Source organism: Scylla paramamosain, chromosome 15 (genome assembly GCF_035594125.1).
Source record: "Scylla paramamosain isolate STU-SP2022 chromosome 15, ASM3559412v1, whole genome shotgun sequence".
Classification (NCBI taxonomy): domain Eukaryota; kingdom Metazoa; phylum Arthropoda; class Malacostraca; order Decapoda; family Portunidae; genus Scylla; species Scylla paramamosain.
In genome coordinates, this window is record NC_087165.1 from 22,590,401 (window position 1) to 22,611,151 (window position 20,751).

General features: G+C 36.9%; 2 protein-coding genes across 4 annotated transcripts; one reads left to right on the plus strand and one right to left on the minus strand.

Annotated features, from left to right (window-relative positions):
- The first annotated feature begins 1,150 nt into the window (after positions 1-1,150).
- LOC135107686 (protein YIPF6-like) lies at positions 1,151-12,451 on the plus strand. Of its 3 annotated transcripts, none has more exons than XM_064017831.1 (7): positions 1,151-1,232; positions 3,944-4,069; positions 4,526-4,604; positions 5,113-5,155; positions 5,514-5,639; positions 7,593-7,750; positions 8,401-12,451. In XM_064017831.1, the coding sequence occupies exons 1-7, from the start codon at positions 1,203-1,205 to the stop codon at positions 8,517-8,519; spliced, it is 681 nt and encodes a 226-aa protein (XP_063873901.1). In that variant the 5' UTR covers positions 1,151-1,202; the 3' UTR covers positions 8,520-12,451. The 3 variants fall into 3 exon arrangements, with proteins under 3 accessions (XP_063873901.1, XP_063873902.1, XP_063873903.1); XM_064017832.1 differs by having other exon boundaries at positions 1,194-1,232; positions 3,918-4,069; XM_064017833.1 differs by lacking the exon at positions 1,151-1,232 and adding an exon at positions 1,565-1,684.
- A 4,960-nt stretch (positions 12,452-17,411) lies between these two features.
- LOC135107683 (uncharacterized) lies at positions 17,412-20,517 on the minus strand. Its single transcript, XM_064017817.1, has 3 exons — positions 20,162-20,517; positions 19,290-19,406; positions 17,412-17,999 (listed from the first exon to the last, which is right to left on the minus strand). Exons 1-3 carry the CDS (start codon positions 20,367-20,369, stop codon positions 17,548-17,550), a joined length of 777 nt encoding a protein of 258 aa, XP_063873887.1. The 5' UTR covers positions 20,370-20,517; the 3' UTR covers positions 17,412-17,547.
- Positions 20,518-20,751: the final 234 nt, after the last annotated feature.

The window sequence follows — 20,751 nt, forward strand, 5'->3', positions numbered from 1 at the left end:
GGCAGGGTGAGAGAGGCAGGAAAAGTACTTGGCAGACTGAGAAAGACCTTTAAACACAGGACACGAAATGAGTGTAAAGAGAGAGGTATATGAAGAAATAGTGATGCCCTCTGTGTTACATGGTGCTGAAACATGCAACATAGGAATAATGTAGAGGAAACTTAAATGTAATGAAATATTTTTTTTAAGAGTTGGCTGGACGGGCAGACCACTACATGAGACTTCCTTTCCTTTCTTACTGGAGGCTGACAAGTAAGAGTGAGTATTGATGTACGTGGGTGTGTGCAAGCCTGAGAGACCTCTTATTCTTGGGTGTGCAGTGCTTTCTCTGGGCCACCCTGTATGGGATTGCCAGCGTAGTATATTAATAAATGGATTAGTTGTTGTTGTTGTTATTATTATTATTATTATTATTATTATTATTATTATTATTATCATTATTATTATTATTATTATTATTATTATTATTATTATTATTATCATTATTATTATTATTATTATTATTATTATTATTATTATTATTATTGTGACTACTAGTAGTAGTAGTAGTAGCAGTAAAAGTAGAGTAGAAGTTTATTACTACTACCACTGCTACTACTATTAGTCTACTACTACTGCTACTCTCTCTCTCTCTCTCTCTCTCTCTCTCTCTCTCTCTCTCTCTCTCTCTCTCTCTCTCTCTCTGTGTGTGTGTGTGTGTGTGTGTGTGTATGTGTGTAGCAACTATACACATTACAATAAGATAAAAAAAAAAAACGTTTATCCTGTCTCGTCAATCTTGAGTGGCGGAAAAGCTCCTATAGCTCAATTAACTAATCAATCACGGCTTAACTACAGATTAGGCACAGTAGCCTGCTTGTTAGGAAATAACATTTCTGTCGCTGAAGCTGTATACTACTGATGATTATTGAAAGATCCAGTGATCAAGCTAAAAACTCAAAAATAGAATGAAAAAAGAAATTAAGTTTGATGACGTATACAATAGCTGTAAATGACAAATTCATCTTTGGGGTGGGGGGGATGCAATTTGTCTGCTAGCTAGCTCAGCAACAATAAGGACATTATTGTTTAAATAAAACTTTCATATGAATTCACTTACTGGATATATTATGAATGATTAATACAGAGCGTTTTGTATTAAATAATATGGTGTATATCAGAAAGAACCATCGCACTTGTCAGTCTTGTAAACAAAAGCGGCGATGGCTGACGTGGAGAGCTCGAAGGTGGAGGTAAACCTTATTATTATAAATACTCACCACCATCAGCAATCACAACTTGTCATCAACTCATCGCACATTGGTGTGCAATCGACATCACAACTCAGACTCCTTCTCTTATGTGTTCCACCTTTTCTTACCAGTTTTGTGTTCCATCTTTCCTTTCCTGACGTGTTCCATCCCTCCCCAGTTTTATGTTCTATCATTCCTTCCTTGACGTGTTCCACCATATCTTCCCAGTTTTATGTTCTTTCTTCCCTTCCCTGACGTGCTCCACCCCTCCTTTCCAGTTTTGTGTTTCATCTTTCCTTCCCTGACGCGTTCCACCTTTCCTTTGCTGACATGTTCCACCTCTCCTCAGGTTTGTGTTGCGTCTTTCCTTCCAGTTTCTGTTACACCACTCCACATCTTCCCCTCCTGCAGGAAGCTACACATACCCTTTCCACAGTCATAGCTTCTCACAGGTAGGTACTAATATGACGTGGAAGAGGAAGACTACAGCTGTGGGTCCAGTTCAAAGACAGACCTATGGCCATCCTTTATGAATAAATATTTGTGATTTTATGGAATTAATTCTAGCTTACTAATTTTGGGATAGCAACTGTTTCTGATTTTTTTTTTTAATTGTGATCACAGTAAAGAGATTAGTAGGGAAATTAATAAACTGAGTTAATCTAAATCTAACTTGATTTAACCTAGGCAAGGACTAACGCTCCACACATTTAGAAGTATTGTTTTTTTTTTTTTCTTTCATCCTATCTTTATGGATACTGGGAAACCTACCTTATTCAAGTTTTCACCACAAATTAATGGTTTCCGTGATATAGGGAACTTTCGATAGGTGATGCGCGTAGGTTATCTCACCTGGTGGGATTCCTGGTACCTGGGATTAACAAGCCAGGTGTCCAGCTGAAGCCACACACTCTTGATGCACCAGCCTGTCCAGTATTTTACTAATTGTTTTTTAATATATTCACAAATCTTTAGCAATTAGCTGGATAGTGCATAATGTGCTTAAAAAAAAAAAAGAGCAGAAAAATACGTTAGGTTAGGTAACGTTAGGTGAGGTTAGGTCAAGTTAGGTTAGGTCAGATCAGGTTTGGTTAGGTTAGGTTAGGTCAAGTTATGGTACATCAGGTCAGGTTAGGTTGAGTTAGGATTGCCTTCTTTTAAGCTGTCATCTCCATTCAAGTACCCTAAAACAATTATTTTTCATGTTTCCTGCCCATAAATCTTGCTTCTCAATGAGTCTTCAAGATCGTAGGAGGGTGAGGGGAGGAGAGGCAAAATTAAGTATTTCCAACATGTTTTATGCTCAAAATCATCAGGAACATAAAAAAATAATGATGATAATGAATATCAGTTTTGTACTTGAAATGCGGTTTGGTCCTATTGTAAGAATTTACCCAGTATATTAATATTATCCATTATTAGTTGTTATGGAGTGATTTTCTTGGCCGACTGACACTGCGCAACAACTATGAATAATGTACTTGTTTATTATTATTTTTCTCAACCTATTCATGTTTCCTTCAATGATGTGTTTAGGTTTCTTACAGTGATTTGTAATTCTGTATTTGTAAGACTTATTTGTAGATAGTGTAAACACCACTGGAAGTACTTGCATATTTATGTTTGATATGAAACATGTACTGCAAGAGAATGGCCACATCAGGGGTCAGAAGAAGTTATGCAAGAGATCAAGACTCAACATCTTTCGTAAGAACTTTTTTGCAATAGTGGTAGAAAAATGGAATGATCTGGCCTAAGAAGTAATTGCTTATGGCAGTGTTTTGGATTTTGAACAGTCTTTGGATAAAGTAGAAGGGAGATCAAGAGCTGAAATTTAACTTTAAAGTGAAAATTGATCACTAAATTAGACACGTCCACCCAAGCTGGGAACCAAGTTAGTGAGACTATCATGAGCTGGGTCTCAGAGGTTGATTAACAACTTTCATCCTGGGAATCATCTGTATGAGTGTAATTATGTCTTACTAACATTCATACGTGTTATCATAAGGAGGGAAATGAAACCTAAACCATAAAGAGTGGCTTCTTGCTGCAAATTTACTTTCGCTATCTGAATGAACCATAGTACTGCTTCTTCTTCGTTGTTACAATATAGGCACCTCCCACCTTATAAACGAGTTAGCTTCCAGATGGATATTTATAAGTTGTTATGTTTGTAAATCTTAGATGTAAATATCTAGGTAATATAATGAAGTTATGGTAAAAGAATACTGTACAGTACACGGTGAAAAGATACTGTATACCTACATAATAATGAAACAAAAATTAAATTAATAAATTGTATAAGTATTGTACTACTATGCTATAAGTGTGGGTCACACTTAACTTTTTTTTTTTTTCATGAGTCATTGTTTTTTTTTTTTAAGTTACATTTTTCTTCAAATTTTCACTAATTAGTAATGTGTGAGTGCTTGTATGCATGTGTATGCATGTGATTGTGTGTATGTATTTAGCTATGAATCGTACCTTTTGTTCCTTATGTTCTTTATATAGTTGTATCATTGGTTTATTGTAGATGTATATTATTTTATTTATTTATTTTATTTTTTTATTTATTTATTTTCAATTTTTCAATTTTTATTTTATTCATTTATTTATTTATTTTATTTATTTATTTATTTATTTTTCTTTTTCTTATTACAATTTCTTTTTCTTACTCTTTGTCAGATTGATGCATCACAAGTTTGTTGCAGATGCCGGATTTTGTGGATCCGGGGGGATACGGGGAGGTGTCTGGGCAGATGGCAATGCCTGGCGCGGTTGGCAAGACAGAGGCTGAGGAGTACAACACACTTGATGAACCTGTCAGAGAAACTATTGTAAGGATGGCTTGTGTGTGTGTGTGTGTGTGTGTGTGTGTGTGTGTGTGTGTGTGTGTGTGTGTTGTTCCCGGGTAACATATAGTCATTCAGCTGTGTAATAGAGGGGTGTTGGTGTCTTCTAGTTGCATTCTACTCACTGTGCCATTTTAGAGGTGTGGATGGACACAGCTCCAACTTCCTACGGCTTTATTGAAGAGCATACAAGAAATGACCCTGCTGGACAGTGGGTAGCTCCACACTGCCCAAGCTTGCATGTGTAGCCGGTGATGCCAGCTAGCCCAGCGTATTGTTGAATATTTATGCTACATCCTACTCACATGTTTTAAAGATTCATACATTGAGAAACAACAAACTTAATTACTTGCTTTGCAAGTTATAGACCTGTAAGTAGTAGATTCATTTATCAGCTGTACAAGAACACACGTGACTATACTAACCTTTGCATGTTTACAGATGAGGGATTTAAGAGCAGTTGGTACCAAGTTCTACCATGTTCTGTATCCAAAGGAGAAAAAAGCTCTTCTGAAGGAGTGTATGTATGCCTTCCTATAATCTTGTACTGTAATGATTACTGCTTAGAATGTTTGCTGACCATATAATATATTGTTAATGAAGATAATGTGTGCTTCCTGGGGCATTTTTACTCTAGGTATTGCTCACCTTTGTGGTTGATGTGTTAATGAAGGGGGAATCAACATTGCATAAACTTTATAGTTGCAGCATTTCAGTGTTAGATGTGTTTCAAACTGACTTTTTGTTACCATGATTCTTTGATTTTCAAATTTAGATACTATTTATAACTGTAGGATTTCAGTTATGGCATGATATTAGTGTGTCTACTGTTTTCCTGCAATCTGAAATTATTTGTTTTGCTGAAAATGAATCAGTTTGTTAGAATTTGTAAAGCAACTGTTAGCAGACCAGATTGAGGGAAAACATACAACACTAGAAGTGAGGGCAGTTTACCTGATGTCTGACCTCAACTGTACTGTTGTGTGGATGTGGTTATTGTATTTATAAGTGTTCCTTTACTGCTTCAGGGGACCTCTGGGGACCACTAATACTGTGCACATTCATTGCTATGTAAGTAAATGAAATCTTTCCTGTTGTTATGATTCAGTGAATATTATTGGGGTTTTCAAGGATGTTTGTATGATTCTAGTGATAGTTTTGATAAAACAACCAATCATTTTTGGCGTTTGAAAATAGTTCTCATCATAATCCCAAAATGCTGAAGTATTAAGCCATGTGTGTCCTCTCTATTATGATATTTTGGTTAATAAAGGGTAGTGAAAAAGGCTTCATGTATAACAATTAGATGATTTATTCAGTTCTGTTTGCACAAAGAAAGAAGTCATGTTTGTTTTGATGATGCAGTTGACATTGTGTCTTCTAGGCCTTTTATATTATGTTTAAAATTTTGTCTCAACTTTAATTCCAGGATGGTACAAGGAACACAAGAGGTTGACAAACAAGATGGAGGGCCAGAGTTTGCACAAGTGTTTGTCATTGTGTGGCTTGGTGCTGCAGTGGTCACCATGAACACCAAACTGTTAGGAGGCACCATGTAAGGCTTCTGGAATATTTTAGCTCTGTACACAGAATATCAGTCATCGTTATTAGTTTATAAAGATGGCAGCAGTAGTGTGACTCTGATTATCAGGTGCACTAAGATGAGGCAGAGTAGTAACAGCTAACTGAGATACTCCTGAATGGCTGGATTAAATTCTATACTTATCTTATGCACTGACAGTTTGCCCAGCAGTATGTTATGTGCACTTACCTGTTTGCTCCTGAAGTCTCTAAGTTTACTTTTTGTATTTTTATTTTATTTATTTGTTTTATTATTGTTATTATTATTACGAAGTTTGCTCTGCCCCAATCAGAAATTTTTGAGAGATCGGAAGTCAGGCATTCAGTGGGTTCCCTACATGAACTGTTTACTTCCTGAAGGAATGGATGTCTACACAAGGATATGGAAAAGTGCAGGGGGAGGGGACTATCATTAGCAAAGAGTGGATAGGGCAAGAAGTTTGGTTTAGAAGGTCTTTGATGAATAATAGGAAAGGGAGTGGGTGACAGGACAGAACCCTGAAGAATGCCACTATCAGTCTTAGAAGAACAATGACCATCTAACACAGCAGCAATAGAATGGTCAGAAAGGAAACTTGAGATGAAGCTACAGAGAGAAAGATAGAAGCTGTAGGAGAGTAGTCTGGAAATCAGAGCTGTGTGCCGGATTCTATTGAATGCTTTTGATATGTCTAAGGCAATGGCAAAAGTTTCACCAAAATCCCTAAAAGAGAATGACCAAGACTCAGTAAGAAAAGCCAGAAGATCACCAGTAGAGCAGCCTCAATGGAACACATACTGGTTATCAAATAAAAGGTTGTGAAGTGGTAGATGTTTAAGAATCTTCCTGTTGAGGATAGATTAAAAACTTTAGATAGGCAGAAAATTAAAGGAATGGAACAGTAGTTTGAGAGATTAGATTGGTCACCCTTTTTAGGAACAGGTTGAATATAGACAAACTTCCAGCAGGAAGGAAAGGTAGATGTTGATAGACAGAGTTGGAAGGTAGGCAAGGTGGAAGCATGGAGGCACAGTTTTGGAGAACAATAGCAAGAACCCCATCAGATCCATAAACTTTCCAAGGGTTAAGGTCAGTGAGAGCATGGAAAACATCACTACAAAGGATCTTAATGGGTAATATGGAGTAGTCAGAGGGTGGGGGAAGAGGGAGAAACAAGCCCTAAATCATCCAAGGTGGAGTTTTTAGCAAATGTTTGAGCAAAGAATTCAGCTTTAGAGATAAATAAGATAGTAATCAGGTTGAAATAAAGGAGGGAAAGATGAAGTAAAGTTATTGGAGGTGTTTTTGGCTAGGTGCCAGAAGTCGTGATGGGAGTTGGATCCTGAAAGATTTTGACATTTTCTATTGATGAAGTTTTTGGCTAGTTTGAAAACAAATTTGGCATGATTCCAGGCAGAAATATAAAGTACATGAGATTCTGGTGATGAAAGGCTCAAATACCTTTTGTGGACCACCTCTCTGTCATGCATAGCACAAGAACAAGGATTGGAAGGTTTGGGTCGAGAGAAAGAATGAGGAATGTACACCACCATGCCAGACACTATCACCACTGCTATGGGTACAACACACGGAGACGGATCTCTGACATGGAAGCAGTAGTACATGGCCTTCATCCCTCCCCATGACCTGCCAGTACTACATCACTATATGTTCTCAGTAGCACACACACAACCTCCTCCACTGCACACCTCATCATCTTCATGTTAGATGTCCTTTTTTCCACTTCATTAGGTTTATCATTTTATTACATTATTTTGTTTTTTATTTGTGTTTTGTTTTTTTATTTATTTTTTATTGTATCTATTTGTTTATTTATTTATTTATTTGCATTTTATTTATTTATTTATTTTTTATTTATTTATTTTGTGTGTGTGTGTGTGTGATTGATTGATTGACTGATTGATTGACTGACTTATTGTTTTGCAGATCCTTCTTCCAGTCTGTGTGTGTATTAGGCTACTGTCTGCTGCCCTCCTGCCTCTCTCTCATCTTATGTCGTCTCATCCTCATTGCACACCAGAACAGGATCCTCTTCCTCCTCAGATTTATAGTCACCTGCATTGGCTTTGCATGGGCTACTTTTGGTAAGTTCTTTTCAAGTTTTACTGTGCAGTAAATTAAATTTTTTTTTAATGTAAGGGTGATAGTTGTGTTTGGAACATAAATAATTGTATGGAGTATAAAATACCATTGGTTGTTAGTAAGGTAATCTTGTTAGGTGCTTCATTTCTCATGTTAACTAAGGTTGTCAACACGATCATCTTCATTTTGTTTAATATCCTTATTCTCCCATAAGGGGTTGTACAGTACATGCTTGAATCTGGAGGTTTCCTTTGCCAGAAACCTTTTTCTTCAGTGGGAGTAGATTTGGTTCAGGAATGACTTTCACTTAAGAAGGCTACTGACCAAGGCCTTTCTTTCTCTCTATTCAATTCTCTCTATGTATTAAAGAGTGTGGGCATGAGAGCAGGCTAATTGCATCATGTGATGCATATGCAGGCCTTTTTTACATTTACACATGTTCTTCACAATCTACACATAAACTACTCATCCAATCCACAATCTGTTCATTATTTTACTTTTGCAAAATTTCCATACCCATTCACATTTCTTTTGTGTTTATATATAGTTCCTGTCCAACCACTTCCATAAATAGAATTTCTTATAAGAATGTAAGAATGGTCAAGTTCTGAAATGTACATAACCTGTGCAGTAATTGCAGTCTTTTTTACAGCGGCAATGGTCTTCCTGGGAGACAGCCAACCCAGCTCCCGCAAGAGTCTAGCAGTATATCCTATATTCCTCTTTTATTTCATAATATCATGGCTCATCATTTCTCATTCTAATGTGTGATTCAGGCACTACACTTGAGACTATATTTGTGTCCCAGATTCACTGATTAAGGGGTGAGTGTTTTAGGTATTGTTATATTTGAGTATGTTTTGTGTGTGTGTAAATATGCATGACATTAATCACTGAAAGCCCTTTCACATATACATTTATTTTTGATGACAATGTTACTGTGCGCCTTCATCTTGAACGGCTGGAGTCTTCTGTCTGAGTGTGTTTTATCAGTAACTGATATAAGTTAATTATGAATTGTTTCCCTATGGTTAGGGGACAGGTATACTCCCACCACTCTAAAAACCAAGGTTTTGGTAGGGTCAGTGCGGGGATTCCCCTGTCTGTGGTGTGGCCATACTTCCTAAATCAGCGATGTGTAATTGTTGTGATATGTGTAAAAGAAATTACAGATAGGTAAATATATACTACCACTGCAGTTTAAAGTAAATATTCTAGTATGTCAAAGAAGGACAAACTTAATATGCATAGAGTACCTATACAACAACAAAGAAATATGGCATACTTATTTTACAATGTTGCTGAAAAAATAGCATAACTTTTGCAGACTTCTTCCATAGTTCTAAGGTGGGTAAGTAGTGAAACAGTTATGTTTATAATACAGCTGGAAGGCATATCAGTAGAATGTGTGCTTTATTCATAATAAAAATAAATCTGTTAAAACCCTGGCAAGTAGCAACACTTAGGAACATTAGTGAGTGGCAACACTTAGACCTACTTGAGTCACCTGTGTGACCTGAGATGGGTCGGGTGCTTCCCCACACACTTGTGGTGTGGAAATAAAATCAAAATTTTAGTATGAGAGAGAGAGAGAGTATTATCTAGGATCATACTGTTAATCAACATCTCACTCAATTCATAAAATTTTATAAAATGTGGTATTCACACACACACACACACACACACACAGGTCAGGTCAAGGCATGATGAAGCCTAACAGTGTCAGGCCATCATTCACCAACCAGAGTAGAGGAAACATGGCAATACTGCAGGAAGGGAAATTCCGGGCTTGACCCCACCCAGACCTTGGTTTTAGAGTGGTGGGACTATAGCTGCACATCTAGCAGCCAGGCTATCACTATATTCATTGTGCATTGTAAAAAATAACTAAAGTGATTGAGTGAGGGGATTGGGAATCCTCACCTCTGTATTTTTATTTCCTTACTAGCACAAGATATTTGTGCTGCTTGGCATATGGATGACTTGTTCCTTGGCCCTGTTTATCATGACACCCAAGAGCAGTGTAAACCATGAATCACAGAATCAAAGATCACCCAGTGAAGAGAACACAGCTCTTGAAAATTGTCCTTTGACTACAATCTGTTTAATACCATGGTCATCTCCTTTCTCATACACAATCAAACAGTGCTCTCTAGCTCAGGACATTACTTCCTTTCTGCTCCTTGGCAGGCTGAGACTCAAGTCCTGTCCAGGTAGCAAAAGTTTTAAATGAACAAATAGTTCCTGTCCTCAACCAGGGTTACCATCATTGAAGCAAAATTTAAAGAGATGACTGTTTTGTTTTGGCATTAGCATTCAAGTATGTCCATTTTAACTGAAAAGTTACGTGGGGAGCAAGCAACGATCGCAAATTAACATACCTATTATCTTTGCAGTGATTTGGATTCTGACTTGTAAAGTTAGATATTCTTTGAAATGTTGTCATAGTCTTATGGAAAATGATATGGAAGCTATCATGTATAAAAGAATCATATATATATATATATATGAAAAAATTAATTACTGAGAAATATTTTTTAGCTTCAGTTTTGTTTGATTATTGTGTTCATATACATGACCTTTTGTAATTCAGGTATGATTGAATAAATTATTGAAACTGGTACTAAATATGCTTCTTTAAATCATATTTGCTGTTCTTCCTTGTGGCTTAGTGACTTGATGCACTTAATCTTTAATTCAGTGGCTTCATGATCCAGTACTGGAAACTGTTTTTTGCCTCAAGTGTTTCAAATTGGTTGTACATTGACACTAGGTGGTGTAAATGAGCACCAACCATCCTCTCTGGCAGCAGAACAAGAAATGCCAGCCCCAGGTGATGAGCTAGGGGTATATTTAACGGGGTAGAGATCAGGCTTTACTTAGTGTCATGGACTAATGCAGTAGTTTTGTCCCCTGATGACAAATAGACATGGCAATACTGTCACTTAATCATACTCTTTCTTGCCGATTCACCAACATATTTCCATCTTGCTTTATACCATGTGCCAAATTGACTTTTTACTCCTACTAAAATCTTTATATATTTGGAAGAAAGTGAAGTGTACAGGCACAAATATTAATATGTCTTACAAATAATAAGGATTGTAGTATGAATAAAAAGTCAGTTTTCTACATCTCAATAAAAACAGTAGCAGTGTAGCTTCAGATTTTGAAACCAACTTCATTTAGCGTATTGCTTTTTTTAATCCAAAGCTTCAATGTCATATTTGGAAAGTCAGTACTGTTTTATCTTCATTTTCCTTTTATTATCACTTTGCTGCTAGTACCATAATGCCTAACACACCAATAAAATAGTATATATGCTTTACAAAAGGCTGAAAGTTTACCAATGTCAAAACAGGACATTTTAGTTGGATGCACAAGAGCAGTGCATCAGCAGCATAGATTATGAAAATTGTGTATGTGTGCTGCTTGAAACACCACACCTATCTCTGTGTGCCCCTCATCTTTGTACCACCCAATTGCTGGCATCATTGCTCTTGTGTGTCTTCTCCCCTGTAATGGGCAAGGGACCCATTGCATCTGAAATATGAATCATTGCGTTACTTCATAATGTAATTGAATCATAACCTTTTACGTAGTACATGAATATCCTTGAAAGTGTGCACATGTTTTTTGCAAAATGCTCTCAAGCCAGTGAGGTACCTAAATAGAAATGGTTCTCATTGTATTGACCACTGTTCAAATGTATGGGTTTTCACTTGCACTGTTCCTTAGATATATTCATACAAAACTGGGTCTAAAGATACATGTGACCTAAGATATATTTCTGTTGTTCATGTACTGTTTGCTGCACCCACAGTTCATAAAACTATCTGGAAATGATTTTGTATTCTGTAGACAGGTCATAGGTGAAGCAGATGCATTTTGTTTAGGACTTATGGTCTTTGAATAGAAACTCAAGAATAATCTAAAATGACTTTTCTAATGAATAACAAAGCTCAAATTTTAGTGACTGACACATCAGTGAGTTGCAGTGATTCATGACAGTGTTTTATTATTCATTCTGGCAACTAGACTTATAATGAATATCGTCAAATTAGAAAAATCATGATATTAAAGACCCTAGAAAAATTGCTTTACTTTTGCAATTCCATACTTACTGCATTAAGGACTGTAAATATATATATTGCTTTTGTCATTTTCATCATGTAGCATTGTTGATTTCTTGCAATCATGAAAATGATGCTGCCTTTCAGAGACTGAGGACCACCAGCAACCTGGATATTAGTTTAACTCTTCATGTACCTTCAAGTATACATCTTCATTATTGTTGTTTTATGTGATCACCTTGCTACTGCTGTGAAACTGCATTGAAAATTGAGTTGAAATTATTTGCTCCTTACTTATCTTCTGTTTTTGTGTGGTGATAATTAGCAGGCTACCATCAGATCAATGGTGGCAGAATCCATCCCTCTTCTTGGTTTACTGTGTGTATATGTAGCTGTGACATCAGATGTGTTGCTGTTAAGATATTCTCATTTGAAATCCTTCAATAGAGGAGTGCTATTCTGGTATGTGGAATGTATGAGAAAAAAAAGTGTGAGCCATGTGAGTGGAAGTTTTTGCTGTATACTATATAGAAGAGAGCATTGTTAGTTTGTTACTTATTCTTGTATATGGTGTCTTACTTATGTGGTACATTGCCACAAGGCTTATATAATAAAGTCATGAATATTAAACTCTGCTTATATATTAATTACTTCCAGGGCAGTGTAAATCATTGCACTAGCATGAACATGACTGGTAGTAAGAGTTATCAAAGTTTTATGAAAGCTTTGTCATGTTTATTGTACTACTCATAACACACACACACACACACACACACACACACACACACACACAATACTATGGATGAAGCAGAAAAATGTAAGACTAGAGACACTGGTACAACAAACTGGCAAAATTTATTGCCGCCACTAATAGTGATTGCTTCCTGTGGTCCATATACTTGCAAGCAATTCTCTTCCATCCACTGGTACCACCTACTCTGCCTCCTACACAAATCTTATCTTCCAAGTGCACATTCAATGATCTAACTGTTTACCAAAATCTGTTTATGTTTGTCTCCCACCTTTCCTTTTACATGCTGCATATTGTTTCTTACAAATGGACTTATCAACAGGTGAATTGAGCTCAGTGTCAGTTGCCACTCATCCACAGAAATCTAGCTGTAAACAGATTGGTATTGCACCTGTAAATATACATGACTACTTAAAAAAAAATAGATAAATGGACAAAAGTAAGCAGATCTGAAGCCCAACACCATCTTTGGGGTAGGATATGTAAAAAGAGGAAGAATACAAAAGATGTCAAATGGTACAGAAGGGGACACCAACCCTCAATAATAAAAGAGACCAGCTACCACCTTTATACCATAGTTACCATATCTTTCTATACAGAAGAACCTTGGTTCATGAACTTAATCCATTCCAGGCCTTGGTTTGCAAACCAAATTGTTCATGAACAAAAACTTTTGTCCATTGAACTTAATGTAAGTACAATTAATCTGTTTCAGCCTCAGAAATATGGTATTTTTTACATATTTAAATGTTTATTTTTGTGAGGAATATAGAATAAAATTTAAATTCAAATCCTTGAGTAGACATATAATGCTAAATAAATAAAACAGCACTGTAATTTGCCTTTGTTGTTTATAGTTGCTGGCACAGGTGGATGGTGAGTGAGGAAAGGAAGAGGAGGAAGCTACCAAATTTTGGGTAAAAGGCTGCTGCCTGCCTCCTCCCCTCTCTGCTCCATACTCCCTCTCTCTCTCTCTCTCTCTGTTAACTTACCTGAGAGAGAGAGAGAGAGAGAGAGAGAGCGCATCATTGGCAGTTGTCAAAGTCACTGGCTGACACATAATTATGACTCATCCCTCTTTCTCTGTAGAGAGCATCATCGACAGTTGTCAAGATTACTGGCTGATACACACAGCTACAACTTGTCTCTCTTTCATGTTGCATCATCAACCATTGTCAAGGTCACACCTTTTCTCCTTTTTAGGTAGCATAATAAGGGCTAAAATAACACAAAAAAGGGAAAAAGAAAAAATAATGTTTTTTGAATACAGCACTCTCATGAACATTGTTTATCCAAAGTGTACCAACACAATCTCTCTCTCTCTCACTGGATATAGCAAATTTTTATCTTTAGCAACCCACATCCTTTATGTGTTCATCACTGCTAATGTACTGTAATTTGCAATAACTGAAAGAATAATTAAGGCTCTTTGGGCTGAAAGAATGAGCTGGTGGTAGCATCTAACACTTTTTTTTCCTTTTTAGGTGGCATAATAGGGGTTAAAATAACACAAAAAAGGGGAAAAAAAAAAATTAATGTTTTGAATACAGCACTCTCATGAGCATTGTTTATGCAAAGCGTGCCAACACACAACTGAGCACTAGGTTCCATGGATTATGGGTAATGTGCATTTGTACCCCAAAGCATTGTTTGTGAAGCAAGTTCAAATTTATTTGCATAACCAGTTCATGAACCAATTTGTTCATGATGTGGGGCATTCATGAACTAAGGTTCTACTGTATATCACATTTTTTCTTCACAGGCATTCACAGTTACATATTAACCAATCACCAGTCTTACCACTTTCATGTATGATAGTTACTGAATCAGAAAATAATCTAATTTCTGCATCCTCATCATATATATATATATATATATATATATATATATATATATATATATATATATATATATATATATATATATATATATATATATATATATATATATATATATATATATATATATATATATATCTAAATGAATAAAAGGGAACAATGTAAATATTCATTTATTATTTGTTTCCCACATACATATGCATATTATGCATGTGTGGATTTTGAACATTAGTTTCAGTGCACCAATATGGTGCTTTAGAACACTGAGTATTTTGAAGCAATCCTGAACTTCTAAAACAAGTCAAGACTTCATATATTGTACTACCTAATTGTAGACAGAAGTGTAGTCTTAATACATACCATTTGTACTTTATATATATACAATATGATCAATATGCATTCTTTACATAATAACTATTTACAGGTACTATTTTGGATATATTAAAATCCCTTATTCTCTAAATAATTTGCATCAAGAGTTTTCTCTTGAATTCAAGTAAGTCAGAACTTTCAAACCTGATCCTTTAATATGCCATGTTAAGTTATGCTCCACAAACTCAAAAAGTGCTGTGCTTTAACCAAGGTCATTCATTCTAAACCTTATGAACCAAACAGAATGAAAATCAAGACAAAGTAAGTAAAAGTCTGAATAATGTCTATTCCAGACTTTCTGGGAGAAAGACATTTATGTTTATTCTTATTTCTAGTCAACATCAACACACTGAGCTTGCACATTTGGAAATTAGCATCAACTAAATGAGTGTACTATCACTTATCAAACTACCATGTCTGTTCATACAAATCTCACAGTCAGATGAGCACTGATAAACATATAAACCCAAAGATAAAAGAAATATCTCAAAGGACTTGATCCATGCCAGCTGCTGCCATCACCATCTTGTCCTCCATGACCAATGGCCTGGCAAATCGGAGGACTTCCTGAGCTGGTACTTGTCAGCAATATGGCTACTAACTAAATCATGAAATATCTCAGATGTTTAGACACAAATCACTTCAGACAATCTAGACCTTGTCTGATGTGAACTGGATAAGCACACAATCTGATTCCAATTCAGTCATCCAGCTGACTACCAACTGCAAACTCACAAGTCAGCACCTGTTTGCTTACCATTTGATTAGTGCAAAGCTACAACTGCTGATTCTGCATTCCTCATTATGAGTTTATTAAGCATCACAACATGGCTGTACAGAAGTTATGCTATTGACATAAGATAGATAAATGGGTGAACTTTGTGATGTAGGAAAATCCAAGATAAAGCAGTGGTACACTACTCTCTAACTGAGTCTTCCTAAGAGAAAGAGGAAGGCTTTGTTAAAACATTTAAACACCACTGCTTCATCCAGCAATTTTCTATACCACTTTATATACAATTAAAGTACACTATGAACTGTTTTCTTCCAAGTGTCTGAAACTCATGGTCAAGAATAATGACAGGATGATTTGCAGTGCATGAGCAAAGTTATTGGAAAAAGCACCTTAAGATTTCTACTTTCTTTGCACCTTGTGGATTTTAGCCTGACTTTAATAGATCATCCAAACTACATTGTTTAAAATTGCTTGTTTTCTTACCAATATGATGATACTTTGGCTGGTGACATCATTGACATTTCTATTAAAATCTAATAAACTAAATTAACATATTAAAGAGACTATATAACATTTTTTCTTGGGACATTAACAGATAGGTACCTATAAGTTAACTCAATCATTACCCTACAGTTTCCCTGATCAGAACAATGTTACGTGTCTTCAAGAAAAGAAGTGCAAATCTAGAAGCTCTTGTCTGCTGTCAAATGTGAATTACAGCCAACAATCATCATTATTTTGTGTAACATCCTATTTTCCTTCACAGAAAGTAAACTGGAATGTCTTTTGTGTTCCCTATATAGTAATGTGACAAATAAAAAAACTATCTTTTCTTTGGTTTCTTTGCTCGGGCTGACATTAACTTCTGCATAAACCACACACTGAAACAAATAACTATACATTCTTACATCTACACTGTTTACAAATATTTTCTTGGAATTATTTTTTTTTAGATTTTATCTACATAGTTCTGCATTGCACTCTAGTGTGTATCCTGTGTTTATCCATCTCAGTCTGACATGCATTGCCTTCAGTGTTTCTGCATTACAAGAGAGTGCTTCTGAAAGTTAATTACAGACACCTTAGAATTCACAGCATAAAACACATATACAAATGATTCTGTGAAACAAATTTACAGTTTCCTATATACAAAACAACATTCATTGTCATTTGGTCATTAATGTGTGTGTCATTCACCTATGGTCATCTGCTGGTTACCCAGTCAGTCATTCCCCTATGGAAAGAGCTTAGAGCTTATACTGACCAATCTTTGGGTAGGACTAAGACCACTCACACACCACACCCTGGGACAGCAAGGTTACAACCCCTCTGGTTACATCCCGTACCTACTTGCTGCTAGGTGAACAGGTTCTACACATTAAGAGGCTTGCCCGCCCGGGACTCAAACCCAGGCCTTCTCCATTGTGAGCCGAGTGTGCTAACCACAACACTACATAGTGTGTGTGTGTGTGTGTGTGTGTGTGTGTGTGTGTGTGTGTGTGTGTGTGTGTGTGTGTGTGTGTGTGTGTGTGTGTGTGTGTGTGTGTGTGTGTGTGTGTGTGTGTGTGTGTGTGTGTGTGTGTGTGTGTATGTGATTCACCTACAGTCATCTGCTGGTCACCCAGCCAGCTGTTCCCCTATGGAAAGAACTTGGAGCTCATAGTGTGTGTGTGTGTGTGTGTGTGTGTGTGTGTGTGTGTGTGTGTGTGTGTGTGTGTGTGTGTGTGTGTGTGTGTGTGTGTGTGTGTGTGTGTGTGTGTGTGTGTGTGTGTGTGTGTGTGTGTGTGTGTGTGTGTGTGCTTTCTTTCGCAGCTCATTTTTGTTCCAAAGAAAGATCTGGCATGACATTTCCAGGAAATGTCTGACGACAAAACAGTGGCACATACCAATAACCACCTGCTTATCAGTGTTTCTAGTATTCATGTCACACAGGGCAATACTAGGAAGGCAGGGAAGAAAGGAATAAACCCATCACTTGGTTGCTTGTGTTAGATAATAACTTATGAAGGGTTGAGAGCATTCTAAGCCTTCACTTATCACCACTGAAGAGCTGAGCAATTATCAGAGCACAAAAAGTCTGAAAAATTATAGAATCAAGTCCAGTAAAATGAATCCAGTTATCATCATCTGGTCTCATGCATTTGTTTGACTCGTATCTTGAAACTGCAAGCTGTCTTTCAAAACCTTCAATTTTCCTTTTCAAGTCTACTTTATCCACTTTATCTTTCAGGCTATCCACCATATCATACATCATAGTCCTGTTATTGTTGTTTCTAAATTTGTGGTTATTATTTATTAGCGTCGGGGTCTGGGTATAACCTGACACCTTCCTTGGGGGATCTGTCAGCATCAGGTGGGAGGGGTCTGATGACATTATCTTGTCCTTCATGCTTGCACTGGTTGTTGAGAACTTGCTGGGTGATACTTGAAATGTTTCTGAGGAGGAGGTGGAGGAAGATGAGGGACCATTGTGTGCTGCACCTAAAAGAGGATCACAAATGAAACAATGTTAAATTTTAATTCTGAATAATTCTTGAAGCATGAGATGTCTGCTGAGTTAAGCTCATAACTAGTTGTGAATTCTTTATCTGGAATGTTTTGGGTCTAGTAGCATTCTAGATTTTGGATTTTTCTCAATTATGTAATAAATCATTGATAATTGTCACTCAGCACTCAACTACAAATAAAGGATTCAGGGCACAAATGCATTATACTTAGCAATAGAGAGAATACTTTTTACTTTTCTGCACGCTGCAAAATCTAAGACTGAAATCTATCTATCTATCTATCTGCCTTGCTCCCTCCTGGAGCATCCTCCAAAGGGATCTTCATGACAGAACAGCTACCACCTCTCCCTATCTAAACATTCCCTTATTGCTTGTTCAAGCACTTGACCTCTACTAGCATCTCTTTTACATATATACTCCTTTACATTATCCTTCTATCTTCCAAGTACCCTTTTTCTCCTATTAGCACCTTAACCTTCACTCACATAGACTTTCTTAACACTCTTTGTTCATCCTCTCAGTATGGCTGTCATCTTGATGTGCTCTTTTTCCACCCATTCTACCTCTCCACAATATACACCACTTGCATTGACACACAAACCACATTTCTCATACACATGTTCATTAATCTCACCCTCCCATCCAGTCATTCTACATGCCCCTCTCAGATAACTCATTTCCAAAGCATGCACTCTTCAATGAAGATTGCACATTTCAGGTTATAAGGTAATCTTGCAATGTAGTCCAAGTTCTTCTTGGAGATCATAACCAACAGCACACCATGGATACTGTGTAGACCCCAAAAACTATCTCAGGATCTAAAAATTGTTATAGTCTCAACATGTGAGTTTCTGTGTGTTGTTCTTCCAGTTAGTGGTTCAATCCCTAGCAAGGATTCTTATGGTGAATTTGTCCTGTCTTTGAATCAATTTCTCAGTGTTTCTATAAAATACCTAATGGGAGCATTACATGTAAGCACTACGGGAATGCAGGAACCAAGAGCAAGCATGTATATAGCAACAGCAAGAAACATCAATGTCATGGTCAGTCATATCATTGTGAAGCTACAACTAATTTTTGTACAATCCTAAGTTCTTCAATCTGCTGACAATCTATTTACAAACCACAGAACTGATGGATTGTCAGTAAATCAAGAAGATGTAATATTGAGGAGGAAGAGTAAACACAGTGAAAGTGGGTACAGAATGCTACTAGATGTCTGTCATGACTATAAATACTTGGAACGTCTTCCCAGTGCTCATACCTTCAGTAAAGGTCCTGTCCAGTCTCTGAAACTTTCTACTGGTGGCTGAGTCTGCTGGTCTGTTCTTAAACACAGTAGGAAGATAGTCAGGGTGGTCAGGATCAGGACTTGGCTTTCCTGAAAAGAAATAATCCATCACAATACACTCTTGTATCATTATGAGCCAATTTTTATCTGGTGATTTTACCATGCTTACATATTTTGCACTTAATTCACAAATGTATGTTAAACATGTCTGACACCAGTCTATACTCTAGTTCATGTAGTGGGAGGAGCCTAGATTTGTCAAGATTTGGAATTAAGTATGCCATCTGCCTTTGTAATTCCGTAATTCTTTAGTTATCTTTAAAAATCTTTCAGTGACTTGGAGAATGGTATTCCATACTTCAGCTTCCTTGTTAATCTGACTAGAGTATCAGACACAAAGGCAATTATTTTAAAATCAGTGAATCTAGATCATTGGCAAAAAAAATAAAATAAAATAAAATAAATAAATAAATAAATAAATAAATAAATAATAACTGGAAGAAGGAAGGCTTGCTATCAGAATGAAGTTAGAATGGACAGTCTGAAAATGTACAAGGAGGTTCATCAATAGCCACATTTATGAATATATGTGATACAAGTAGGAGTATGGTACGTATGCTGGGTGGTCACTCTTAGAGGTGGAAGACACTACAAAAAAAAAACTATTTTTTAATCTCCCGCGATCTGTTCATCAGGAAAACTTTTGTAGGTTAAACAGGGTGAGATGAAGACGAGCAAAAGAATGGCACATCAAATGCAATTCAAATTTGATTCCCTAATAAATATTCATATGTAAGCATTCCTAGGTAAACAGGGTTAAGCGTGTAGGTAAACCTTGCCCGTACCTGTCATGAAGTGTTCAGAACAGAGGTAGACATATTTCCCTCCAGGCTGCCAGTCAGAACCGTCGTGGTTGACCCTGTTGAGGGCCTGCACCCATTTCTTCCACCGCTCCGGCTGCTTCTTCTTGTTGGGGAAGATACAGAAGGAAAGCTTTTTGTGGGTCATCATGTTATGGTTGGTGCATCCCACGGCGGCACAGTTCTTAGGCATCTTGGCGACTTATGTAGCTTAGCACCGTGCCCAGTTAGTACTCCTCACTCTCGCTTGTCAGGAGAGGAGAGGTGCGAGATCTCTCCCTCTCTCTCTCTCTCTCTCTCTCTCTCTCTCTCTCTTTATCTCTGTCTCTCTTCAGGTAAGTGAGATCTCACCCCCTTCAGGTAAACACGGACGCCGCTTTCCCTCCCTAGCAGTGTTGCCACTTACTACTGCTACCAGCACTAGCCCTGCTAGTACATTCCAGTAATGGTCCACACACTTCCCTTCGTATCAGCTTTCATCTTCTGCTTATTTGTTTAGTGTCTGAGTTCTGTGTGCACGATAGTTTTCAGTTATTAAGGTACTCCGGTTACTTTTTCGGCGTGGTTCATCATTC

Bases quoted from the DNA above. Each gene is read 5' to 3' on its own strand.
- LOC135107686 (XM_064017831.1), top strand. From the start codon at position 1,203: ATGGCTGACGTGGAGAGCTCGAAGGTGGAG. The intron at 4,605-5,112 runs GTATGTATGCCT...TTACTGCTTCAG, and splicing joins AAAAGCTCTTCTGAAGGAGT to GGGACCTCTGGGGACCACTA. The intron at 5,640-7,592 runs GTAAGGCTTCTG...ATTGTTTTGCAG, and splicing joins AAACTGTTAGGAGGCACCAT to ATCCTTCTTCCAGTCTGTGT.
- LOC135107683 (XM_064017817.1), bottom strand. From the start codon at position 20,369: ATGCCTAAGAACTGTGCCGCCGTGGGATGCACCAACCATAACATGATG. The intron at 19,407-20,161 runs GTACGGGCAAGG...ATTTCTTTTCAG, and splicing joins TTCTGAACACTTCATGACAG to GAAAGCCAAGTCCTGATCCT. The intron at 18,000-19,289 runs GTATGAGCACTG...ATCCTCTTTTAG, and splicing joins GGACAGGACCTTTACTGAAG to GTGCAGCACACAATGGTCCC.